At 39.7% G+C, this 27,815-nt stretch overlaps 1 protein-coding gene and 1 long non-coding RNA gene across 3 annotated transcripts in view; one reads left to right on the top strand and one right to left on the bottom strand.

Annotated features, from left to right (window-relative positions):
* PTN (pleiotrophin) overlaps positions 1–22,029 on the top strand; it is a 100,397-nt gene extending 78,368 nt beyond the window's left edge. The window contains exons 4-5 of the mRNA XM_025464120.3: positions 1,874–2,035; positions 21,286–22,029. Of these exons, the coding sequence (XP_025319905.1) occupies positions 1,874–2,035; positions 21,286–21,341 (218 nt within the window). The 3' untranslated portion in view covers positions 21,342–22,029. The remainder of the gene's footprint in view (positions 1–1,873; positions 2,036–21,285) is intronic.
* On the bottom strand, positions 196–16,621 carry LOC112670440 (uncharacterized). 2 transcript variants are annotated; one of them, XR_004805492.2, is made up of 5 exons: positions 16,304–16,621; positions 16,092–16,196; positions 15,194–15,273; positions 7,697–7,855; positions 196–439 (listed from the first exon to the last, which is right to left on the bottom strand). It is a non-coding gene; the product is annotated as an uncharacterized LOC112670440 (long non-coding RNA). The 2 variants fall into 2 exon arrangements; XR_004805493.2 differs by lacking the exons at positions 196–439; positions 7,697–7,855 and having other exon boundaries at positions 14,578–15,273; positions 16,304–16,606.
* Positions 22,030–27,815: the final 5,786 nt, after the last annotated feature.

The following is a 27,815-nucleotide window of genomic DNA, read 5'->3' as shown; positions in this document are numbered from 1 at the left end:
ATACCCTTGATCCCTCCTAAGTGTGCATTGATCTATTTTCTCTCCTCTGTCTCCCTCTAGTTCTCATTCCTTTTTCCTTCCTCGCCCCCTCTCTTACTTATTCTTCTCCTTCTCCAGACCTCTTTCTATGACTTTCAGGCCCCCTCTCTCTTTCAATCTTTCTGCACCATCCACACTGGTTAATAGAGTTACGTATCAAATCCAGCAGGCCTGCTTATCGTCACTTCCCATAGACTCTTCTCTCCCTGACTATTGTCATTCCCCTACAGGCCTCATCTGCCTATTTGGGAAGGAATCCTTTTCAACACTTCCAACTTTTAAACCCACTAGTGAACACTCAGATTACTTCTTTATTCCACATTCCAGACCTTGTCTTTCTTGGCCATGGTGGTCCACAGTGCCCCAAATATTCTTATTCTCTGCAGAAATGTATTCTGACCTATAATCCAGTAAAGAAAAACAATGAATATACATGCTGTATCTATCTTTTTCATCCTCTATAATCTTTAAGATACTTTTTATGAATGGTGATAAGTTTTATAAGGGCATGGTGAAATTCAGACACAATGGTCTTAAATTATATATAGGTTCCCCTACAGATCCACCTATAGATCCCCTACAGATCCACCTACAGATCCACACTTTTTAGAAGTGTGTCTTAGAGAATGTATACCTAGAATATGTAAGGAACTCTCAAAACTAAGAATACAATTAGAAAGTGGGTAAAAGACATAATTATTTTACCATAGATGAAATATAGGTGGCAAATAAATGCCTGAAAAGATGTTGAATATCTTTTCCTCATTAGGGAAATGGAAATGAAAACCAGTGAGATGTCACTATATACCACATTCCTATATATTCCTTCCTATCAAAAGGACTCAAGTTACAAATAACACTAAATGCTAGACAGGAGGTAAAGAAACTAGAACACTCATACCTTTTTGATGGAAATGTAAAATGGTACAGTCACATTAAAAAGGGATATGACAAAAAAATAAAAATACAAAGAAAAATAAAAAGGGATATGACAGGTTTTTTTTATGTAAGAATAAACATCTGTTTACCATACAACACAGTGGTTTCACTCTTGGCCATTTATCCTAGAGAAATGAAAACTTAACATTCCTCTAAAAATCTGCACACAAATCGCGGATAGCAGCTTTACTTGTAACAGCCAAGAGCTGGAAACAACCCAGCTATCGTTCACCTGGTGAATGGTTAAGCAACCCGTGATATATGCCTACTATGTATACTACTCAGTAAAAAAAAAAGAGGAACTGATTGTTGAAACGCAAAAGCTGGATGGACCTCTAGGAAATGTTTCACTGCTGAGTGAAAAAATGCTGATCTCAAAAGGTTACATACTGTATGATTCCATTTATATAACATTCTTAAAATGACAAAAATTACGGAGATGGAGAGGAGATGAGTGATTGCCAGGACTTGAGATGGAAAGGGAGAAAGGTGCCAAAGCTAAGCCTGTGACAGGAATAACCCAGAGGACTCTCACGTTGGAGCTCTTTTGCACTTTAATGGTATTGGTGTTTGCTCGTATCTATAGAAGTGACACTTCACACAGAACTAAACACACACATTCATGGGTACACACAACTGAGTGTCTATGAAATTGGCAGAACATGAATAACCCCTGAGGAATGTGTCCCTCTGCATTTCCGGGTTGTGTCCATGGACTCTGGTTATGCAAGATAATCACAATTGGGGGGAAATAGGGTGAAGGATATAGGGATCTCTCCATATATTTCTTTCAACTACGTGTGACTCTACAATGATCCCACTGCAAAAAGTTAAAAAGAAAAGTGTCTATCTAGAGGAACTCAAAGATTTCTCTTTCATCCTACCTTGTCTTTAGCGGAGTGCAAATACCAGTTCCAGGCCTGGGGAGAATGTGACCTGAATACGGCCTTGAAGACCAGAACCGGAAGTCTGAAGCGAGCCCTCCACAATGCCGACTGCCAGAAGACAGTCACCATCTCCAAGCCTTGTGGCAAACTGACTAAGCCCAAACCTCAAGGTAGGTTCCTGTCATCATAGCATGCTTTCTTTATGCATATGTTAATGGGTCATGCTGGATCTTCAGATGTGGAGACTCGAATATTCTAGAGGGAAATCTTAGGTGAATTACCTCAAGAAAGGGATTGAAAAAGCCCTTTATGTTGAGCATCACACCAGTGCTTTTCAGCAGGCAATTGATGAGTTCAAATTAGAATCCTCTGCACAGATGGGGAGTGGGGGTGGGGATTGGAATAATCTCCTCGCACAAATAAACAATTTAGCAGAACACGCCAGTCGTTGAATGGTGACTGTATATTCCAAGTCCTAAATCGAGACTGCATCCTGACAAGTATGATGAACACATTTATGAAGATCATGAGGCAGAAAATCTAAAATCAGGTCTCTTCTAGATTATCCAGCATATATAGTTTGCATGAAGTCAGCCACATGATTTTACATTTCTCCTGTATTTCTCACAATTCTTTCAGTTTTACCAAGTCCCTTTATCATAGAATTTTAAAATTATGTAGGGCTGTCTTTCTAGTCATTCCCAGAAAGTTACACTCTGCTCTCATGCCAGAGAAGGGGAACCAAAACAAATATCATGGCTATGGTTTCACAGAAATAGAATCTCAGCTGAGGGCAGACAAGGGGGGATTGCAGTCTTGTTTCATGGGTGTTAGGGGCTGAATGGTGTCCCCCCACCCTGCGCCAGCTTAAAGTGAAATAAATCATATGAGTGGGTCCCCGTCCAATCTGTCTGGCATATAAAGAAAGATTAGGACACAGACACATTCAGAGGAAGATTGTATGAAGACACAGCAAGAAGATGGCCATCGACAAGCCAAGCAGACACACCTCAGAATAAAGCAACCCTGCTGACTGTTGATCTTAGACTTCTCACCTCTGGAACTCTGAGAAGAATTTCTATTGTTGAAGCCACCCATGCAAATGAATACAGTGGGTCTCTGGGAACTCTAAGATACCTCCCTGTTTTTTGCTCATATTTGAGCTTGAAAATGGACCAGAAAATTCTTACTGGCCAGATTAAATATAAGGGGAAACTCAGAAAAATGAACATGAAGTCCATAATAAATGAAAATGGGGATAAAATACCTCCAAAAATCAGGAGGATTGGCTGGCCTGCTGCTGATAGTCAGAAAGGACTCATTTCACAGACCTAGCTCTTTAGCCTCTGATAGAGTTGTCCATGGATATGGTTACCTTCAACTGCTTGGTGGCCAGATGCAGGCTAGAGTTGCAGATGGCACATCTAGGATTCAAGCTGCCCTTTGCAGATCATGGAAATCTGCTGGTTGCAGTGTGTACTTGGAAGGCATGATGTGAGGCTGGGGTCAGTACATGAGTGCGTGTGTGCCAGCTTTACGAGTATTACTTGCCTGGAGACAACTACACAGATCTAATGAAAATTAGTGGCCGTATCTATCCAGTGAGACTTCTCCAAAACTGGAAGAACTCAGAGATATACAGTGTCCAAATTACTTTGTAGCCAGACAGAGAACCAAAATGTTCAGCATAAATAGAGCATTGGAAAGAAAAGGGATTAAAGAAGTCTCCATGTTCTGCCATAGTGGTTCTCACCCTGGCCTGCACATTAGAATTTCCTACCTAAAACTCCCAGTTGTCCAGGCATAACCCAGACCAACTATCTCAGCCTCAGTAGCCTTGAAAATTAAGATGTCCCATGAAAGATTTCAGTATCAGCCAGAATCAAGAATTACTGAGTTTGAAACTCATAGAGACCACACACACTCACATGTGCGTATACGCATGCATGCCCATGCATGTGTGCACACACGTGTACACAATCTACTCTGTTCCTTCCTGTGGGGGAGAGAGACTGCAGTCTAATGGATGAGTAGGGAAAAATGAGAGAAGGATTAGGTGGTGGATGGTGGTAGGGCTGGGTGGATATGGAAAATGTTGAAAAGTCTAGAATAGATAGGACAGTGTGGGGACATGATTCAGGAAGACCCTTCGGATTATTTGGCAAAGACAAGTATGTGAGGATTTCTTTTGAACTGGACTGGCAGATAGTTTTCCATTTTCTCATTTGGTAATATATAATGAAGGTTATAAGTCTGGCTCATGCTTTCACCTTGAAAAATGGGGGTAAAATATTTTAAGTGGGTAAACAGTCTGTAATTTCAAATATCAAAAATTAAGGTATATACAATTAATTGAAAATGGGATTAGCCTGAGCGAGTTCTATATTTCACAGCACTAGGTAAAGCCTAACACTGATGTGCAAAGAGGACTCCTAAATGGAAGAAGACACTTTCTGGAGCATGATTTCTTATTATTTTTGTAAGTTTTAATTCAAGTGTAGTCAACATTCAGTCTTGTATTAGTTTTGGGAGTACAATATAATGATTTAGCAATTCCATACACTCCTTAGTGCCCGTCATGACCAGTGTACTCTTAATCCCCATCATCTATTTCCCCCCATCCTCCCTCATCTCTCCTCTGGTAAACATCAGTTTGTTTTCTTTAGTCAAGAGTCTGTTTCTTGGTTCGCCTCCTTTTTTTCTTTGTTTTGTTTCTTAAATTCCAAACTTGAATGAAATCAGATGGTATTTGTCTTTCTCTGACTTATCTTGCTTAGCATTGTACTCTCTAGCTCCATGCACATCATTGCAAATGGCAAGAGTTCATTCCTTTTTATGGCTGAATGGTATTCCATTGTGTATATATACCACATCTCCATCCATCCGTCAGTCAATGGACACTTGGGCTGCTTCCGTAATTTGGCTATTGTAAAGGAGGCTGCAGTAAGCATAGGGGCATGTATATCCTTTTTAATTAGTGTTTTTGTATTCTTTGGGGAATACCCAGTAGCGCCATTACTGGGTTTTAGGGTAGTTGCATTTTGTAACTTTTTGAGAAACGTCCATACTGCTTGCCACAGTGGCTGCACCAGTTTGCATTCCCACCAACAGTGCGTGAGAGTTCCCTTTTCTCCACATCCTCACCAACACTTGTTCCTTGCATTTTCTATGTTAGCCTTTCTGATGTGTTGTATCTGAGTTGATATCTCATTGTGGTTTTTATTTGCATTTCCTGTTGGTGAATGACATTGCCCATCTTTTCATGTACCCATTGGCCATCTGGATGTCTTCTTTGGGGAAGTGTCTGCTTATGTCTTCTGCCCATTTTTTAATGGATTGTTTCTTTGGCGTTGTGTTGTTTAAGTTATTTATAGATTTTGGATTCTAACCCTTTATTGGATATGTCATTTGCAGATATCTTCTGCCATTCAGCAAGTTGTTTTAGTTTCATTGATTACCTTGCTGTGCAAAAGCTTTTAATCTTGATGGAGTCCCAATGGTTTATTTTTGCTTTGTTTCCCTTTCCTCAGGAGACCTATCTAGAAAAATGTTGCTAAGACTTATGTCAGAGAAATTACTGCCTGTGCTCTCTCAAACATTATTTCTAAAACTGTTCTGGAAGACATCTATCAGAGTATAAGTTTCAGGAGGGCGGGGACCTGATTGTTCTGTTCTCTACTGTGTCACTTTTGCTTAGAATAAGGCATAGCACATTGCAGGTGCTGAATAAATATGTGTATAAACAGTAAATGCTCAAAGAAAAGTTCCACACATTACATTTATCAAAGACTGGTGGAAGCTGCAATAAAAAAGTCATTTAAATAATATTTTTATAAAGCAATAAAATTATATATTATTTTTTCCTTTTTGGAAAGAACAACTCAACAGGGCTTCCTGCTATTTTAACTCAGGAAAGAAGGGGGTAAGGAACTTACTATTTTGAATCGGGCACTGTGATAGGCACTCCTCATTTCAGCTTCAAATCAACTCTGTGCACTACATTGTATTTATCTTACTTTATATTTGACAAAGCACGGGCCCAGAGAGGGTAGGCAACTTGCCTAACACTTCACAGCTTGTAAGGGGTGATTCAAATTCAAAGTCAGGTTGACACCACTGCCTTTTCAGTTGCACCAAGCTGCCTCTGGGCATTATAAGCTCATGACACTCTGGTCATGTTAGATGAATCTTGATGTCTAGCATCATTAAATAGAGCTCCTGGAGACCTTCATCTGAGGTATCCTTGATGGAACAGATGAGGAAGAGAACATCAGTGAATCTTCTAAATCCATCCTGTTGTGTAGGAGCAGAATCAGTTTCAGGTTTTCTTCTCTTTTAGCACCATTTTCTGGCTTTTTAATGGAGTCTCTGAGCTCATGGCCAGAAAGTATCCTTCTTCCCCTCATCATTATCCTTCTCATCAAACACATCACCAGGTCCTGTTCTTTTGTCTGCCTTTTTGGGGTCTGTTTTTTTTTTTTTCCTAAAACTTTTTGGTTTGATTTCTGTCCTCTTTTGTTTTGGAAAAAGGTAGTGGCTTAATATGCAAACTGCATGACCTGCAGTGTGGGAAACATGGTCTTTAAATTTTGGAATGGAACATAAAGACATCAGTAAGGCTGAGCCTACTCAGCAATTAAACTGAAAAGAGACTGGAGAATATCATTGTGATATGATTCCCAATAAGGCCACAAGTTTAAAAGACTTGCTTGGGGGAAGAGAGGGCACTTAATATCCGGAGTTGGCACCTGAACTCTGGGAAATTGCGAACAATCCCACTTGGTTTAGTTAAAAATCGCCTTAAAATTCACCACACTCCTGTCTAGTGGTTCTTCCTGTTGCTATGTCAATATTGTACAAATGCCACACTCTAGCCTTGGTACAATTTCAGTGATACTAGATATCAAATTGGAAACTCTTATCTAGAGATTCTCCTGTGTTGAAACCCCACTTAATCCAAGAAGAGGCTTTAGTCATCTTCTCTATTATATACCCAGAGGAAGAGCGAATATTGATAGTCTTATGTAGACATAAGAATTGAAAGGTGCGTAACCAGAATATAGCTTTCCTGGGAATGGGGACAGGATTGCTCTGGGGAGGTCATTGATTCAAAGATTGTAACCAGAATTTGCCTAATTGCAGCCAGAATCTACCAGAGATCAACTGGCGAGCAATTGTGTTGGACACTGGAGATTTTACTTTCTTAGTAAAAGAGACTGAGAGTATTAATTACAATCACTAATTAAGAAAATCCTGTATCTGTCAGGGTTTCTAGTTGCAGCAAGGTCTACTCTAGCTAGTTAAGCAAAAAGGGGGTTATTTGAGGGTATTATATAGCTCACAGAATCTCCAGAAAGGCCAGAGGATTGGATCCAGCAGTATTGCAGCAGAAGGCAACAGATCCAAGAGAAATGTCTAATCATGCCAAACATGACTGATGGAGCAGAAAGCCTCCTGCTAAAATTACCCACAGTTCAGCACATATGCTAAGAATTGAACACTGGAGATTCTGCTATACCTGTCCCCTCAAAACCAGATTCGTTGGCCTCCTTTCTTGCCAAAATACCCAATTTCCCCAAATTTGCCTCCCCCCTTTTTTCTGGTTGCTGACTTCTGCCTCTAAGACTCAAAGTGTGATTGCTTGATGGAAACGAGATCACATGTAAAATCTTGCTGCAAGGGACTCTGGGGCATGTGTCTTCAAAACTCTCCCTCTGAATAGGAGAAGAACAGCTGAAAGGTGCTTGAATTGGTATTTAGTGAGCAATTGGCCAGGGAGTGGGCAGGAAGGGTGGAATGTATTGAAGTATCTCACCGGACCTAACACTTACTCCTTTTGTGTAGATGAGGCATAGATGACATTTCTTGGAGAGGAAGCTGCTGAGAGAAATCTCAGATAGGGACAGTTAACTCCAGCGTAGAGTGAGTTAGGGCTCTCCTTTTTGGAACTGCCAGTAGTTTTTCTGTCAAGTCATTAACGGTCTTTTCAGCTTGAAAAAAAACCAAAAACATGGGGATAATTGAGCTGTGGATCAATGAAGAAAGTGGGAACCAAGTTCAGTCTGCGCTGACAGCACTGCATAAACCATCAGAGCACAGTTATTCCAGAGGGCAAAGAAGTGGTGTCTAAGCCACAGTGTCTCCCAGGGGTCCCCTTGGAGGATGGGCTCACTGTGGAATTAGAAGATGGCCCACCTGTGGGAGAGCCGTGGCCCTACTGGCAGTCCCATCTATGCAAGCAGGTGCAGCGCGAGGGAGCAGGCTTCTTTCTTCTTTCCAGTTATCACTGGAGGGAAGCATCTAAGTCAGGGCTTATGCAGGAGGCCTTCGTACGAGCTGAGATTTTCCTAGGGACCACAGGAGATGTGGCCTGAGTGATTGTCTTAGAACATTCTAGAATCTTAAGTTATTGTTGAAATGGAAATGTTTAGTTGTTACTATTTAAACAAGATACATAAATAAGGGGTATTTGTGGAGCTTTTCTTGTACTGACAGGCGAGCATTTGTGACAGTTTCCACATTTGCCTGTGGAAGGGTATTCTAGGGCAGGAGGAGGCGGGAGCACATGAATGCATGTCTGTGCTACAGGTGGGCCAGGGAACAATGTGAATCCCTCCTGCTGCCCTGTCCACCAGTTCATGCTCTGCGCTCGCCAGATCCTTGCTATGCTTCCCTCGCTCAGGAGGACCCCAATTCCTTTTATTTCTTCCCAGCTATTTCTAAAAGTTTTGCCATCTTGCTGTTCTTTTTTCTGGACAGTTGCCTAGCCCTCTCTTAGGTTTGACAATTCATCTTTAAAGATCAAAAGAACGGCAACTGTTTCAGTGCAAGACTCAGCTGTGTGTGCTGGACACAGCACTTGGCAGCTGGTTATAAATGAGAAAGGGGGTCAGTAAAGTGATATTCCCAGCATTCTCAGGTCTCTCCTGCTCAATAGATTTTTTTTGTTGTTGTCACTTCTTTTAAAGATAAAAGAAGTTCCCGACATTTCTTTCTGGAGTCTGGGCTCTGATACACCTTAGCAATGAGCATGGTGCCATTATGCAGATGAGTTTTGCTAGGCTGAGAGACTCGACTGTGTCAGGAGAGGTGGAGGGGAGCTTGGGATGGGCTCAATTCTCCCTGAAGGCCCAGCAGGGTTGGTGGTTGCTGCCCTTGCGTCTGATCGGAAAGAGAAGCCTGGGGAACCCTGCAGGAATTTTTTTCTTCTTGATCAGAGAAAAACATTCTCACTCAGTTTGGTCTTGAGGTTTGATTTCTTTTTTATTCTGCTGTGGACATGCCTTTGAACATTTATATTTTATTTCCCATTCATGATACTGTAGTTGAAATGAGAAGATCTAGTTCTGCCCCTTTCTTATTAGAATTACCTTTTTTTTTCTTCTATGAAGTCTACAGTGAATACCTCATTATTGCAAAGATGAAGTGAATATGTAAAAATGCTTGAAAATTGTGCAGTATTTACAAACTATTTCCTTCCTTCCAAATGAAAAGCTTGAGGTGGGTGTTTCCCTGTTTAGGTTTTTGTCATTTACTATAAAAATTTGTTTAAAATATCATGTATTTAAGTTTAGTAGAAATCATGCTACCTTTTAAGGCAAAAGAACCATGGTGATTATAACAGTAGTAATTATAATTAATATTTCCTGAGAGACTTGTATGTTTTGAGTGTATTTTAGTATATTGAGTATACATTGCATCGCTGAATAATCACAGAAACTGTGAAATAGTTACTATCATCATTCCTCATTTTACAGATGGGGACATGGAGTCAGAGAAAGTTGTATAGCTAATACAGGCATCTCAGTTTCTTATCTAAGAAAGGATGAATTTCAGATTTCCTAAAATCCCACTTTTATCCTGGCTTTCCATCAGCAACAGAATCAGATCTTTGCTCCTTCACAGGACATCTTGCTCAGGCATCATCTAACTGACTTCTTGGCTGACCCTTGCCCATGTGCTCTGCTCCAGCCATCCCACGCCCCCAAACTGGATGGCTAAATGGGCCATCCAGTTTGGGGGCATGGGATGTTCTTATACATCCACTTCTCTGCACCCTGTGGTTCTAGAAACAGAAAATCTGTTCTTTTTCTATACATTATATATCTCATTCCGTAAAATCTAGCTTGTTCATTTGGCAAAAAGTTATTAAGTGGGATTAAACTACTGATCTATATGGACCCATAATGCAGTAGGAAAGCAGAAGGATAAATCCCAATGTACTGCAGAGAGTGACAGATGCTATGAAAGAGAGAAGCATATGGTCCTCTGGTACTGTTTCCAATTTATTCATTTATTTATAAAATCTATGAAGAGCCTGCAGTGGAGCAAGCAGTATGTCAGGTGCTAGTGATGCTGAGCAAGTTTCCTCCCTCTTACTGTTATGTTCCAGTGAGGGTAGTGGGTAGATAATGGGACAAAAACAATAACTAAAAGAATAACTATGTATTGGAGTAAGTGGTCTTAAAAACTAAAGAGCCAAGTGTTAGACTGGCGGGGTTTGGGGAGGGGAGGGCAGTTAAGTTAGATAGAGAAACCAGGGAAAGCTTCTTGGAGAGGAAGTTCTGAACTTGGTCTTGAATACAGAGCACAGGAGCTAGCCATACTAGTTTCTAAATGACATAAGGACAAGCTCAAAGTCCCTGAGGCCAAAATGAGATTGTTTTGTTCAAAGACTAGCAAAGAGATCAGTGTTGGAACTTGCAAGATTTCCCTTCCCAAGCGTTAGGTTGCTGCCTTTCTGCAGGACGGGTTCTTCTGATAAGACATTCATTCATTCTGCTGTTGTGAGTGCATCTTTGCCTCTCAACCCTGACCCGCTTGAGAGCAGGAGCCACATCTCATTCACCACTGCCAGTGACTACATCTCCTAGTCCCTAGTTCATGAGAGGAATTCAATGAATAGTACTGATTTGAATGAATGAGTCAATCAGTCAATCAATGAGTCAATGAAGCATCCAACCAGATGTCCTGGTCTGGCTCACAAGGCCACATCATTCATTCAGTGGCTGCAAATGTACAGAGAAATCACCATTGAGGCACAGTTTGCTGGGAAGAAGAGTCATCTGGGTGTTTCACTCCCATCCTTATTAAAAGGATTTTTAGTCCTCATTGTGGGGACAGATGTGAGAACTAGGAACTATAAATATTTGTAGGGTTTACCTCACACTGTGTGTCTAGCTTCATCTCCCTTGGTAAATTCCAAGCTCAGGGGCTCATTAGCTGTGCACACATGAAACAGCTATGTAATAATTAGTATGAAGGAAGGCTGCATAATAGAACAGTGTTCACCCAAATCAGTTACGAGTCGAGGGACCTTCTTTCTTTTCCCCCTGCAGCTTTTGCATTTCTCCCTTCTGACTTCTAGATGGAGAATTTCTGCTTTGTGTTTTAAGTTGTAGCTCTTGTCATCAGCATTTTTGAGCAACATAAAAGTAGTATTTGTGATGTGACTGGCATCACACTAGGTTGTTCATGTGCATGGTCTCATTCAGTCCTCACAGGAGCTCCAAGGAGTTGTTCCCATTTCACAAACAAGTCACTAAGGTTGCAGTTTGCAGAACGTCACTCAGCCAGAGAGGGGTCAGGTTTGAACTTGAGCGCAGGACAGTCCTTTTCCAGAGTTCTTTCTAATATCCCAATGCTTCCCAAACTGAGTGTTACCTATGGCATCTCTCTGGATATTCTGAAAGACATTAAGAATTCTAGTTGTGTCTCATTTTTTTAAAAGATTTTATTTATTCATTCATGAGAGACATAGAGAGAGAGGCAGAGACATAGGCAGAGGGAGAAGCAGGTTCCCCCGCAGGGAGCCTGATGCTGGACTCGATCCCAGGACCCTAGGATAATGACCTGAGCCAAAGGCAGATGCTCAACCACTGAGCCACCCAGGTGCCCTGGATTGTGTTTCTACTGTAATCCTAAAACATTACTATAAGCACGTTTGAAGGTCATTGATGATTGAGACGTGTCAGATAATTTTTGGCTCAAACCCGTCTTTGCGTAATAAGCTCACTGAAGCAAATAATAACTTTTAGGGCTGCATTTCTCAAGCTGGGATCCTGCAGAGTAAGACAAAGCAGTGCATCATAGCCTGTTAACCTGTGGCCTGCCAGGCCAGACCCTGAGCTGGATCCAGGACTGATGCCTTGCCGCTGTGAGAGTCATAGCCACTCTGGTGCTTCGCAAGGATTTGAGGCTCCGCTGTCCTGGTAACCAGTGGAGATACTTCGCACACTCTCAGTGACTCCAGCCAGCTTTGCACTGATGCAAAGCCTCTGGGAACCCTCAGGGAAATCAAAGCAGGCTGGTTGTTGCTCAGCACAGAGGCAGGGAAAAGGGGAGAAAAAGGCTTTTTCTAGAGGGATAAACAATATTTATAGAAGAACTCATCAGAAATGCAAAGAACAGAAAGCAGGTAAAAATTTTCCTGGTGTCCTACTGCCTGGGCACATAGGGGACAAGACCTGGAGCTGTTGACTATGGGTTCACATATTCATTTGCCCTTGTAAGTCTTTCAGATATTATTTTCATTAATAGAAAAGTGTATTTTCAAATCTTCACCCAGACACAGGAAAAGCAATAAATTAAGCTGCTGTGAAGGTTTCTCTCTAAAGAGAGAGAAGTCTGGAGGCACCTCTTCAAGTCTAACCTTTGATGCTGCTGCTGTAGAGAGGGTGGAGTGAGTGCGGGTGAGAGGAGGTGGGTGGAGGGGAAATCTGGAAGACATGCATGCAGATGGGTGAACTGCCGACTGCAGGGAACAGCTTGTGAAACTAGTGAGGGACATTAAATCCTATACTGCATACTACCAAAGTCACAGACTTACATGGTGTGTATTTAAAATTCTGGAGGACACATTTAAGAAACCATGAACTCACATGTATTTTGCACTTATTAATGAGGGTGCTCTGAAAGCTATGCAAAAATGAAAGCGTGAAATCTAATTCACTGATGTATGGGTTTGCTTGCACCCTTAGGTAACAAAGAACCTAAGCTCGTGTAGCTTCAACAACAGACATCTGTCTTCTCACAGTTCTGCAGACTAGAAGTTTCAGATCAAGATTGCTGTAGGGTTGATTCCTTCCGAAGGTCTTGAGAGAAGGATCTGTTTAGACCTCCCTTTTTGGCTGATAGATGGCTGTCTCGTCCCTGTGTCTTCACATAGTCTTCCCTCGGTGCCTTTCTGTGCTCAAATTCCATCTTCTGTGGACACTAGTCGTATTGGATTAGGGGCCCACCCTGATTTTAACTTAATGACTTCTATGAAGACCCTCTCCAAGTATGTTCACATTCTGAGATGTGAGGGTCAGGAATTCAATATGAATTTTTGAGGGGAACATAATTCAGCCCATAACAACTGATTCATAACAAATGCTACCATCACTTGGAACCAAAAAAAAAAAAAATCAATTGGGGAAGCAAATAAGACATGATGTATGGAGCTGTACCTACTGAAATTTTAAATATCCTAGACTTCACATTTTTTCCCCTTTGACATAAATCAAAATTTGATTTTCCAGTAACACCAGTCATATAATGTTAAACATCAGGTATGATAAGAGAAAATAATGATGTGCTAAGTGGGAACTATTTATTATTGATTATAATAACATACTTCATTTCTGGCTCAGGCTACCAATAAGATTTGATAATAAGGTTTTCTACATGGGCCCTCATTCTTGCAGAGACATCACACCTTTCCTGTTTTGGGGTGGAAGAAGTCAGTGCATCTGTGTTGGGAAGGTCACTATGAAGAAGTGTAAGGTCCTCAGAGTGGTGGTTCAGATTGAGGAAGGGGCAGATGCTTTTGCTGAACATGGGAAACCAAACATTAATCTCCCCTCCATGGTTGTATGTGTGTGTGTGTGTGTGCACGTACGCATACCTGAATGTGTATCATTCTACCTAACTCCATAGAGTTCTTCAGAATAACTTTGGAAGATCTAAGAATGAAATTAGGGCCACCACTACCAGCAGGTGTGACAATATACAGTGCCTGTGATACTTCTTCCATGGGCTGGGGAAGCCACTAGGTAGCTCAGTTGCTTCCTTTAAAAGAAGGGGAATGGAGAGATGGGACGGAAAAGAGGCTGAAAAGGCTATAGAGAGTCATCTTGGATGAAGGGAGAGGAGTTTACTCTACCGCTACTGGGTGAGTTGCTTTGGAAAGTAACTTGACATTTTTAGTGACCTTTATTAAGCTTCCTCCGTGAGGTTGATGAAATAAATTTCCTCATCTCTTCGACTTCACATTCAGTTAAATCTATATTATTCACCAGCGTTTTCATAGTTTAACTTTCTGTTTTACCACCTCTCAGAGTAAAAGGGAGCAGGACAGAGGTTCCTTGTATGGTCCAGACATGTTTAGCTTGTGCCTAGACAGATGCATACTATCTTTTATCTATCACATCTATTTGATAGCAGAAAGCACATGTGTAGGAGGACTGATGGTTGAGAGGGAGAGGTAGGTACTGTTGTGCAACACAATCGTTGAGTGAAAAGGAAGGTGGATAGTGAGGGAAAGAACAGGTGTTAACGTGTGGGCAGTGTCAAGGAGCAGTTGTTTGTATGTGTGTGTTCCATTCATAATCCTAGAGGGAAATGCATGGAGTCGATAAGGGGAAACAAAGCAGTGGTATTACAAAATAAGAAATCGAAGAAGAAATAACAACTATTGCACAGACATTGGAACAAACAGACCTGAGAATGATTTAAGAAGAAAAAATTTTTAAGATTTTACTTTTGATTTTTAAATAGAAAGTTCTACCTATATTGTGCAATTTAATATATGCTACCCTACTTTAAACTGCAATGTTGGGAGATTTAATGAAGGAGGCTGAGCCAACTAGTACCTGGATTCTAGATGGATCACTGAGTTGCATAATCAGGATTCAACAGGCCTTATTACCAGTTCTGAGGAACAGCTAGCTGATGTGAGGGATTAGATATTCTCAGGTGAGTGGGCAGCTCATTCTTAAGCACAGGCAAGTTCCTTTAAATAGGTTCACGAAGCAATACTTTTTGGACATATTCATATTGTGATTGTACTGTTGGACAGTGATATGATCCTTTTCTCTCACTCAGTTCTTATGATTGATTGAAGGAGTCTCCACATGCTAGCTTCCAAGGTCTCTCTGGCATGGCTCCAGCTGGGCCTGCCCTCCTGTCCTCCAAATCTGCAGTGTCCATTTCTGACTGTCCTCCCATGTGAATTTTACCTGTGAGAAGGTGCAAATCTCTTTTTTTCTATTCAAATCAGTACTTCCTGATTGGTTTAATGACCTGAAGCTACTTCACTGAAGTCAGTAGCAAACAGTTGAACTCACTTTAGTTAAAATCCAGGCTCCAGTCGACCATTTCATCTCTCAATTCCTTTTTATGTTTTCTGGAGGCACAAGCAGGCCATCTGAAAAAAAGGGAATCAAACCAAGACATGTTGATTAAAAAATGAGATAACCTTATTCCAGAATTCTCAACTCTTCTATTCCTTAAAAATAACACCTTCCTGAAGTTCTCTGAAAACTTTTACATTGATATCTTTCTTCCAAGATTCACTCCCCAATTATTTCTCTCAGATTTCCCAAATACTGAAAATGGGAGTGGGTGCTTATTTGTACCAACTGCATGGCAACCCTGTTCCTAAAAGGGCCTGTGATCGAGGGAAAAGAGATGATGCATGCTGTTTGATTATTTGTCTTTTGAGAACAAATTTGCTGTGATGGGGTGTGATAGAATGTAAATGAGTACTGCCTTTCTAGAAAGAAATTTGTCAGTACATATCTAGAGCTTTACAAATGCCCTGCCCTTTGGTCCAGTAGATTCTCTTCTAATAATCTATCCTAAGCCAACACTTGACAATGTAATGATTTATCTACAAAGCATGCATCGTACCATTAGTTATGGTAACGAAAAGTGAGACCACGCTAACCAATAAAAGAGGAAAGGTTACAAAACATATGGGACAGAACAAGTTTTAGTAGAAGTACCTTATCAACTGTCAATACATTCCTACTTAATATATGTTACATATATTCATTGAAAGAAAACATAAATAGTACCCACTGTGGAAAGTGTTATCTCTGTATTGTGAAAATATGGGTGATTTCTGTTAACATATATCTATGTTTCTTTACTTTCTGTATAAACTTGTATTACTTTTAAAACCAGAAAAGTAATATTTTTAAGAAGAATGAAGTAACAGAGAGAGGAGAAACTGTCTCTTACCTTCAGGCTAAATCTTTCATAGACATTCTTTTTCACCCTAGTAATTAATTCTCCCTGTGGATACTCTATCTTTTACATTGTATGCATCTACGATGCCAGAAGAAACTAGGAGGAAGAGAAATAGGCATTGAGATAATAAAAATAGCTGCCACATACCCATGACTCAATTAAAAATATATACTTTAAGAGTATTTTACAATTTTGAGACTCACAGAAAGTAATCTTGAAATCTTGTAAACTCAATGAAAGTAGAATTTTGTCTTGTTTGCCATTATATCCCAGCATCTAGAACAGTGCCAGGAATATAGTGGATGTAGGGTGTATTATTTGCTAAATGAATAGAGGAATGTTTTTTGAATATTCCTATTTGGCCAAATAGGATATTAGAGGTTATAACCTCGCATAATATTCATGATGGCCCTCCGAGGAGGATATACTCAGTGTTATTATCCCCAGTTTATAGGAAACAGATGCAAAATGGACAATTTGCCTGACATCACAGAGCTGGTAAATGGAAGATATGGATTAGAATCAATTCTTTGTTCTTAGACTGATTCTAATGGAACGTCATGGTTTCCTCATTGCCCTACTAACAAATGATGCCATGATGCTACTTACTACTTGAGAATCTTGTTTTCTTTTTCTTTTTTTTAGAATTTTGTTTTCTAATCAAAGTTTTTAAAATGTATAGATTCAGAAATTATTGTAGCATGACTCATATTAATTCCTATGCTTTCTTACTGCCTCTTTTCTCCCATATCAGTACTTGCTGTGAATGGCAAGAATTTTCTTGGCTCCATTTTGAGCTTTCTAGATAGAAGACAGTAAAGATGGCACTCCAGGTGATTCATAGCAATGTGAGGATCCTGAATTCTTTCTAGAGTTTTTCTTCTTAAGAAAATCTTGGGACTTTCTGAACACTTTTAAATATTTCTTTTCAAATAATACAAAGTACACACATACCAGAAGAGAACAATGAATACTCTCCTCCCTCACCTTGAACATTGGCCAAAGAAAGAATGAAGGTTTATAAACACAGGAAGTTAAAACACAGTAAAGGCACCACTGTGAGTTTTCAGTATGGTGATGTCCTGGTAGGGATCATCATCCAAGGGAAAAAACAAGTCACTTTTCAGGCTGGTGGCCTTTGTGCTCACATACCAACGATGGCTCACTTCCTATTTGCATCCATTTGGGCTTCACAGCCTCAGTCCCTGTGGGGAAGAGTGACATATAGCCTAAGGTGTTCTTTGATGTGTGGCATGTGTGTACTTCTTTCTCTGGACTTGCTCTTTTCACTGTGAACTCAGGTGCCCTACTGTTTGACATCAGGATACTGATCACAATGGCTCTTCAAACCTTTGAGAGTAGCCACTATGTGACCGTATTACAAATACAAAGCACTTGCTTTACACTGGTATACCCATGCTCCAAGCCAATTCATGACCCTTGTGCCCATAGCAGATTTCTCAATTGTAACCTTGATAAGCTACTAAGATGGGACATAACTTTATTCACAGAGTTATTTCAGTCTTCTATATTAAAAACAGAGACAAATGGCTAAGAAATTTGGATAATTTTCATGTATATACGTTTGTAATTTTTTTCTTCATAAAATATCTTTAAAGAAGTATGGAAATACTGAAAGACTTTGACTGAATCTACACTCCTTTCCTTGAGAAATACTACTATTCTGTATACTAATGAATTGACTCTGTTTCCCATCCAAGTGTTCATTTCTTGACTTTTATTCAACAAGTATTTCATGAGCACTTATTATGTGCCAGGCACTAAAGACACAGATATAAAAGATACAGTCTCCACCCTCAGGGGGAGGGAGAAATGCATATTAAATAATTAGATATAAAATCAACTCCGATTTCATAAGAGTGATGAAAGGCAGATGTGAGAGGCACCACATGGAGGTATCTAACTTCAGGTGCAACCTGCTTAGTGTAGGAGTTCTGGGAAGGCTTCCTTGAGGAAATAAAGTTGAAACAAAGGTATCAAAGATGAACAGATTTTGGCTAGGCAAAGTTGAGGTGGTAGGAGGAAAAAGGTGTGGAGAGAACACAGTGTTGTACAAAGGCTGACATGAAACTAAACAAGGAAACCTCAAAGAACCACCATTAGGAAGAGAAGGGCATGGTGAGCCCGTGAGGCAGGGGTTCTTTCCATGCTAGAGATTTATGTATTTTATTGAAGGGTTGTGCATCAGCTACAATGCTCTAGGCACTGTGCTAGGGGCAAGGGAAGTGACAGTGAGTTGAGATTATGCCCCTCACAGCTTATGCTTACGGACAATTATGATACTAACAGTCAGTGATCTGAGAGAAGAGAGAGAAGAGGCTTTTAACTCAGACCAAGCAATCAACAAGCTAGAAGTTGTGTCAACACTGGTACCTGAAGGATGAGAGGCATTAACAAGATGGAGGGAGTAGGGGAAGCACAGAGCTGACGGAATGAAAAGTGAATTTGAAGGCCAAAGAGTAGGGGAGAAAAAGAATGATGTGCTCCTGGAACTGAAATAGGCCTAAGCATAGAGACTCAAGCCAAGAGAGGTGATTTGAACGATGGTCAAAAGATAAGCATAAGACCAAGTGCATTTACTAGAGAGGCGATGATCAATGGAGGCAGTGCTATGTTGTGTGAGGAGGTCAGAGAATGGCCTCTCATCTGATTCTATAGCTGGATCACTGAGGACCTTGAGGAACGATAGACATTCTTTTGCACTCAGTTTCTTCATCAACTACACAGGGCAGTTCAACTAAGTTCTTTCCAGCTTATAGATTCTGTGATACTATTTAAAAACCCTCATGTAGAATGGGTAAAGCCCAAGAAGCTGTTTCTAAGTTTTTGAGGCCAGAGAAATGAGGAGTGACAACATTCATTTAATCTGTCAGTAACATGTACATAAGTCATCAAAAAAAACCTGCTTTTGTTTGGCACCAATATTACCAACACAAGTTTCATCCTTATTCTCAAAAACTTGAATAATTTTTTATGTTACAAACCAAGTTGACCTTATGCAAATAGAAATGTATCCTTCTTTCCACCACTATCGCAGTCTCCTCATTTTTCTACTTAGATTTGAACCCAGACTGGACTCAAGGTCTGCATTGTGTCAAAGGAATGCCCTGATGACTTCTCAGTAGTGTAAAAAAAAAAAAAAAGTTTGATTGGCATTGTGCAGATTAAACTGGCAATTGTTTGGTTTCTTGTTGATTAATGAAAATAAAATATGGGCATTCTCGAGTACGGAATTTGGAGAAATTGAGACAAGAGAGACTAGGTTTATATTCCAGCTGACACCCTAGGTTCTTCTCTGAGGATATCTTTCTAATAAACAGCTGTTGTTTAAAATTTCCACCAAAGACTGAGGAATTATTAAATGTTAAGACAATGATTATTCAGAAATTAAACAGAAAACATTCTTTGACTTTATAGGTATCTTTGAACTTGAAAGTTCTAGTCATCTCACCTTTCGTGGATCAAAAGGAGGAAACATTTATAATGACAAAAACAGAGTGAAAGGTTAAATCTCTTCGGTTTAGGTGGAAAGTGAAGGATAGGCATGAACAGAGTGAAGACTTGTGAACAGCAAGTTAGCAGGATGTTAGCAACTCCTGACATAATTGTGATTAGCGCACTTTTGGAGCTTGAACAAAGGGAGCTCAGGACAATTACTTGGTGCAGAAATATTATTTCACCTAGTATATAGTGGACTTTTGAACTTAGAAGAAGTGACAAGATAAGGGGGAGAAAAAGGTTCAAGCTCTACCCAGGTATAAGTTTGGACTTTTACAACATACACAATTAGCATTATGTCCCCTCTCATTCTAAGCCCCTCTTGGACACAGGCCCTGTGATCCATTGGACAATCCCTGATGGCCATCATTGTTATCTCATGATTCCTCTGTCTTTCCGCCTATTCAGGGACCTGCTCAGTCAATGTATCTGAGGGATAATGAAGAATATTAATTATATGGAGAAATGACCTCTTGTTCTTAGCAGTTTTCATCAGTGTGATGAAAGACTAACCTTTATTGAGCATAGGTGATTATGCCATGTTCTGTTCTCAGTGAATTTTATACAACTTATTTAATGTGGATATTGGCCCTACAAAGTGGTATGATTCATATGCCCATTCACAAGTGAGGAATCTGAGACACACAGATACATGAACTGGCTTTCAGGAAGTCTCAAAGTAACTTGATGATGGAGCTAGGACCAACACTCTAGCAGTCTAACTCCAGAGCCTATACTGAACCCCTATGTTTCTACCACTTCTGTGGTAGAAGGATCTTATAAAGGGGAAGGATCATAAAAACATTTAGCAATATCCTCTCAATTGGTAGTGATTCTGACCATTCTCATCTCTGGAGCCAAAGTTGACATGTCCTATTCTACATGGCATTCTCCTCTGCCTAGAAGAAGGGAGAGAGCAAGAGGATTGAATGGAAAAGGATGGGATGTTTTGATTCACGTTCTCATGGTTTTACTTACCTGGTTCAGGCCAGGTTGGTATGTTCTACTTGCTTCATCCAAGACTAGGAGGCTCTATAGAGTCAAAGCTCCACATGGTTCATAGCTGGTCCTTCAAACATGAATAACTGGCAAATATATAAGCAAAGGGCGAATTCAAGAGAGGAAGCACTTCGAAAGCATCAGGAAAATGCTTATCAATAGCCCCATGGAAAGGGCACATAGGGCATGAGTTGCTAAGCAGAGCTTTTATAGCTCTCCATGGATCAGTCTTGGAATATTCTCTCAGGGAGGTCTGCTGTGTTTCTCTTTTCTAAGTAGGATCCTCAGGTAGTATTTTGTTTATCAAATGGGGGCAGCCAATAAGATGGCAGGCATTTATAGGTGTTCACATGAAGGAAGACTGTATGACTCCTGCCTATTCTCCTAGGCACTCTACTGGCAAAAGCAGGTATACAAACCACACACCTTGTCTATCCATGTAATCATTTCACTCCTGGACAATTACAGTTGGCCCATGAAAAATGAGGGTTGGAACCGCTATTAATAGTTAAGTTTGGGGGGAGTACAAAGTTACATGCAGATTTTCGACTGCATGGGGGGTTGGCACCCCTAACTCGAGCATTGGTCAGGGGGCAACTGTATAAGAAAAGCGCCCCCTTTGTTTACTAACGTGATGATTTTCTTCTGTCTGTATTTTTAATCACAGCAGAATCCAAGAAGAAGAAAAAGGAAGGCAAGAAACAAGAGAAGATGCTGGACTAATAGACACCACCTTCTGATGGAACATGAGAAGGACATCAGCAAGCAGGATCAGTTAACTATTGCATTTATACCTATTTAGGCTTTTTATTCAAAAATTATCTATAGCTTAAGTACACAATAGGCAGAAACAAAAAGAACAGAAAAATTTTGTAGTAGCATTTTTTTTTTAATGTATACCATAGGACCACTAGGGACTTATAATAAAGGACTGTAATCCTATTTAGAAAGTTGACTTATAGTACATGCTAGAACATTGAGGTAAGTTTTTTGAAGTTATGTGATATTTTACATTAAAAATCGTTTTTTTTACATGTTTTTCTTTTGGCAGCAATTTACGTGTTATGTAAACTACTATTCTTGTTAGATAATTTTTTCACCTAGACTTTTTTCCCCATTGAGAAAAATATATACTAAACAAAGCAGCAATAAAATATAATCACCCTATCTGAGGAAATATCTTTTTTTTCTGCCAATGGATTTAAAAAAAAAAAAAAAAAAAACTTTAGTCAGCAAAATGGGGGAGGGGGTGGAGCATGCCCTAATTCAATGTTGAATTTTTTTTTTTTTTTTAAAGGAAAAGCATTAAAAGTTCTTTCATTTTGGCAGGGACATTGTTTTCTTGATGAAATTATTTTTCCTTCTGAGGAAAAAAAAGACTAGGAAAATAAATCAAGGTGATGCTGAAAAAGGTGCTTTTGTGTGCAGTGATTTGATACTGTAACCCTCCTCCTTTGTCCCCTACACTCCCCTAGTCAACCTGTTAGCAGTGAGAATTTATCATACAAATTAAATTACTCATGGGCACAAATGTTATAGAGGGCTTATGTAATATAGATGTAGATGTAGATCTATGTATTTTTAACTATCAGCATTTAGTGCTATGGAATTGAACAAAAGTCCCAAAGTAACCTAGAGTTTTATGGAACAGAAAAACACTCTACTTATATTGAATATATTTGGGCTTGCACAATCCAAATCAGGAACAGGGTAACATGCAAAATAGTACTTTGTACTTGGTTTCTACAAGTCAAGATTTCTACTCTATTATCTACCATGTGTACCAAGATAACTACCAAGGGTTATCTGTACAACTCCCTTATCTGCTGGATTCCAAATACAGTCTTTAAATAAACAAGTCCCTGCTTCTATTAGAGAAATAACACCTCAGGAATCAGCTGGGATTAGCTAGTATTCCTCTTGAAAAATCCAGCTCTAATTTTCAAGTGTAAGACTCCATAAACACACACCTACCTACCAAGGTAACTCCAAGTCCACTTTCAGAAATCATGGTTTCAACACACCTTGTGCTAGCCATAAAAATAATTACAAAACTGGTCTAATGATGCAGCCAGAGCCTACAAAGCTAACCTGTTCTGCTGTCTAGTCAAGGACTCCACTTGAGCTAGAAATGTTCAGGGGGTTTGTCTCTCCCCACTAAGTCAAAACCAACTGCCAGGGGGAGTAGACAAAGCTCAAACATTTTATGGACTGGTGCTTAATAAAAGCAGAGTACCTTATAAAAAGCAGACGACAGAAACTGCGAACAGTGGATGTGGTCTTTTTACAAGGGGGCCTTAATAGGGAAAAAGCACTTGTGGGGATGGATGGACAAGAAGAAAGACATTGTTTTGAGTAGGTTTTTTATAGAAAGTCTCATAAGGATAGAGATGGTGGAAGAGTCTGTAGCAAGTTTTGTTAGCTTCTCACCTACTATTGTTCCTCCATCATCCTTTAGCCAAGCTAGCAGTTCATGAATCAGTAATGAGCTAAGGTAAACTAGAACAAAATCTCCCCAAGGGAAAGCAACCCTGTAAATGATTGTGGTGTCCCCTTCACTCACGGGGCATGGAGGATGATTCCTAACAAACCCTAAAATAAACCTCTGAGTCTCTGTCTCAGCAAGGAATGCTAATTGCTGTTACATAGGCAAGGAAATTAAACTTCCTCTAAGTCTTGAGAATTATTCTACCCCAGTATAAAAAGCCTCCCCAAAGTACTTAAAACATAAATGCAAAAGGACAAGCTCCAAAAATCACTGATTCCAACAAAGAGGAGAAAACAGACCATCATCAGTCATTTCCGAGAGTGCTCCAGCAAATTCTTCCTTCCCAAATGTTCTGAGGCTTACAGACTTTGCCTTGAAGTTTATTTAGCCTTGAGGTAGGAAAGGGAGATATAAAAGAATCAGCTGTGATAGAAAAAGTGGCTTGGGAAGACAGCAGAGTAGGAGGACACAAAGTTCACTTCATCCCACGTTTACAACTAGATACCACTCATAGCCAAGAAAATAAGCCGAAGAGCAATCCAAACACTGGCAGAACAAACTCTGCAACTAAGTGTAGAGAAGAAGCTGCATCAGAGAGGTTAGGAGTTGGAGAGGTGAGGAAGGGCAGGAGTGGTGGTTAGTAGCTGACCGAAGGCAGAAGGGAGCTGTGGACACAGGAAAACACAGGGTAGCCCACATAGGGAAAATGAATCCCCATAACATCTGGCTTTGAAAACCAGAGGGGCTGAATTCTGGGAGTATAACCAGTGCAACTTGGAGCCTGGAGCTTTCAAAATCAATCAATCAATCAAAGTAAAAGTCAGCACTTAGCACTGGGCAAGCCAAGATAGCGAGTCATAGCCAGGTTCCTGCCCCTAAAGAGACGACAGCCCAAGGAGACTCAACATAGAAGCCACAGTTTGCACAACAGGACAGAGATCTATTTATAGTAATTTTGGAGAGTGATGGGGATACTTCTCTGGGAACAAAGAAGCTGGCAGGCACCATTTTTGTCCTCTGACCCCCAGCATAAACAGAGCCACCTGAGGGAGGTGGCACTGCACAGACACTTGCTACCTTACTTGCTAGCGGTGTGCTCTGCTCATGAGTTCTCCTGAGGCCTCGCCCACTCCAGACCAGCTGGCCTGAGCCCTGGGCTCAGTGCAAATTGTGTTAATGCTGTGCAGGCCCCACCCAACTGCTATGCACACAGACGCTGCATGCCCTTGGCCACCAACACCATGGCCATGCACCATGCTCCCAGCAGCCACCAGGTTACAGGGGAATATGACCTAGGATTAGCAGCTCAGTGCAAATTTTCCTAATGCTGTTGCCCTGTCCCTGAGTCCTTCTGTGGTCACGCCTCCTCAGACCCTGTATGCTTGGCTTTCACCAACATCACAGAGAGCAAGTACAGGCTACAATAGGCAGAGAGGAAAAGGGACTCAGACTCATAACAGGACACAAGAAACACACATAGGAAACTTCTCTCAAGTGCCAGGTTCTGGTGAACAGCAGACAGTGTACTGCATGGCACTACAGGACCTCTTCTTCATAAAGCCACCACTTGCAAGAACAGAAGACATAGCTGGCTTTCCTAACATAGAGAAAAAGCAGACACAGAGAGGTAGACAAAATTAAGAGACAGAGAAGTATGTCCCAAATGAATAAAAAAAAAAAAAAAAAAACATGACAAAATCACAGCAGTGGACCTAAGTAAAAGAGAGATAAGTTATATGCCTGATACAGAATTTGATGATTATAAGGATACTCACTGGGCTTAGAAAAGGGTGGAGGACATCAATGAGACCCCTGACAGAGAGATAAAAAATAACATATCAGAGGTGAAGGACTTAATACATTAAATTAAAAATACAATAGATGGAATAAATAGTAGACTATAGGAAGCAAAGGAATATATCAGTCACCTGAAGGATAGACTAATGGAAAGCAATCAAGCTAACAGGTGACAAACAAGTACTGCGTAATGAGAATAGACTTTGAGAACTCAATATGATAACATTCACACTATAGGGATGCCAGAAGAAGAGAAAGAAAGGGGGACAGAAAATGTATTTGGAGAAAAAATAGCTGAAAACTTCCCAAATCAAAGATGGAAACAGAGATTCCCCCAACATATTCAATTGAAGGCAGTCCACACCTAGACACATAGTAATTACAATGCCAAAAAAATAGTGATGACCAATGAATTTTAAAGGTTCCAAGAGAGAAGAGGGCAGTTATAAAGGAAGTCCCATAAGGCTATTGGTTGATTTTTCAGCAGAAACTTTGCAGGCCAGAAGAAAGTGGCATGATGTATTCAGTGCTGAAAGGGAAAGATCTGCAGCCAAGAATACTTTATCCAGCAAGGCTGTCATTCAGAATAGAAGGAGAGAGAGAGTTTGCAGGCAAAGAAAAGCCAAAAGAATTAATGACCATTAATCTAGCCATACAAGCAATGTTAAGAGGGACTCTAGAAAACAAAATCCATAAATGAGAGTAAGAAAAATAGGAAGCACAAAAGCAAAGAAAAAAAGTGTATCTGTAAAAATCAGTCAAGAGAAGCACAAATTAAAAAGATATAAAATATGAAACCAAATATCTGAAGTGTGGAGGGGAGAGGAATAAAGGAGTTCAAAATTAGGTGACTGCTTAATATACACGGCTTAATAGAGCTTAATATGGACTGCTACATGCAGAAGATATGACGTATAAAGCAAATGGTAATCACAAATCAAAAAAACAATGATATGCAAAAAATAAATAAGGAATCCAAGTATATCAACAAAACCAGCAAATCATGAATGACAGAAAGAAAAGAAAGGATCAGAGAAAAACTATAAAAACAAGTAACAAAATGGCAATAAATACTTCTCTATCAATAATTATTTTAAATGTAAATTAACTAAATACTCCACTCAGAAGACGCAGGGTGACAGAATATAGAAAAGCCAGACTCCTCTATATGCTGCCTATAAGAGACTTGTTTCAGAGCTAAAAACATTTGCAGATTGAAAGGGGATGGAGAAACATTTATCATGCAAATGGATGTCAAAAGCCAGAGTAGCAATACTTGTATCAGACAAAATAAACTTTCAAACAAAATTTGTAAAAAGAGACAAAGAAGGACACTATATAATACCATCCAAACGAACTTCAACAAGGAGACAGTGGCACACTGGACCAGATAGATTTAACAGATATATTCAATTAAAAAACAAACAAATATATTCAGAACATTTCACCCTAAAACAGCGGAAAACATAGAAGTATACATGGAACATTCTTCAGAATAGATCACATATTAGGCCACAACAAGTCTCAATAAATTCTAAAAGACTGAAGTCATACTATGCATCTTTTCTGACCACAACACTATGAAACGACAAGTCAACCATAAGAAAAACATCTGGAAAGAGTACAAATACACGGAGGTTAAACAACTTGCTACTAAATAATGAATGGGTCACCCGGAAAGTTAAATCAGAAATCAAAAAGTACATGGAAGCAAGCAAAAATGAAAACACAATGACCCAAAACCTTTGGGACGCAGCAAAAGTGGTTCTAAGAAGTTTATAGCAATACAGGTCTACCTCAAGCACCAAGAAAATTTCTCAATCTAACCTTACACCTAAATGAGCTAGAAAAAGAACAATAAATGAAGCCTAAAGCCAGCAGAAGAAAGGAAACAATATTAGAGCAGATATAAGTGATATAGAATCTAAAAAACCAACAGTACAGATCAATGAAACCAGGAGGTGGTTTCTGAAATGATCAACAAAATTGATAAGCCTCTAGACAGATTCATCAAAAAGGAAGGGAGGCAGGGGGGAGAAATGACTCAAAGTCAGAAATAAAAGAGGAGGAATAACAACCAACACCACAGAAATGCAAACAATTATAGGAGAATATCATGAAAAAGTGTATGCCCACAAAGTAGACAACCTAAAAAAATAGGTATATTCCCAGAAACTTATAGCCTACCAAAATCAAATCAGGGAGTAATAGAAAATTTAAACAGACTGATTACTAGCAGCGATTGAATCAGTAATCAAAAAATTCCCAAAAAACAAAACTCCAGGACCTGATAGCTTCATACGCAAATTCTACCTAAAATTTAAAGAAGAGATAATGCCTATTCTATTCAAACTATTCCAAAAAAGAAAAGAAGGGAAACTTCCAAATTCATTCTATGAGATATCACCCAAATACAAAATGAGACAAAGACACCAGAAAAAAAGAAAATTACTGGGCCATATCTCTGATGAACACAAATGCAAAAATCCTTAACAAAAAAACCCAAAATACTAGCAAACCAAATCCAACATTACATTAAAAAAAATTATTTGCCATGATCAAGTGAGATTTATTCCCAGGATGCAAGGTGGGTCACTATTTGCAGATCTATCAACTGATATATCACATCAACAAGAGAAAGGATAAGAACCATATGAACATTTCAATGGATGCAGAGAAAGCACAACATCCATACATCCATACATCCATATGTATGTATGTACAACATCTATAATATTACAACATCCATAACATCATACCTAAGAATAAACCTAACGAAAGGAGTGAAAGACCTGTACTCTGGAAACTATAAAAAACTGATGAAAGCAATTGAAGGCCACACAAAGAAATGGAAAGACATCCCATGCTCATGAAGTGGAAGAACAAATATTGTTGAAATGTCTATACTAATC

The sequence above is a fragment of the Canis lupus genome, chromosome 16 (genome assembly GCF_003254725.2).
Source record: "Canis lupus dingo isolate Sandy chromosome 16, ASM325472v2, whole genome shotgun sequence".
Classification (NCBI taxonomy): Eukaryota; Metazoa; Chordata; class Mammalia; order Carnivora; family Canidae; genus Canis; species Canis lupus.
The sequence above is the reverse complement of the archived record's forward strand: the minus strand, read 5'-3'. Positions and strand labels throughout refer to the sequence as shown.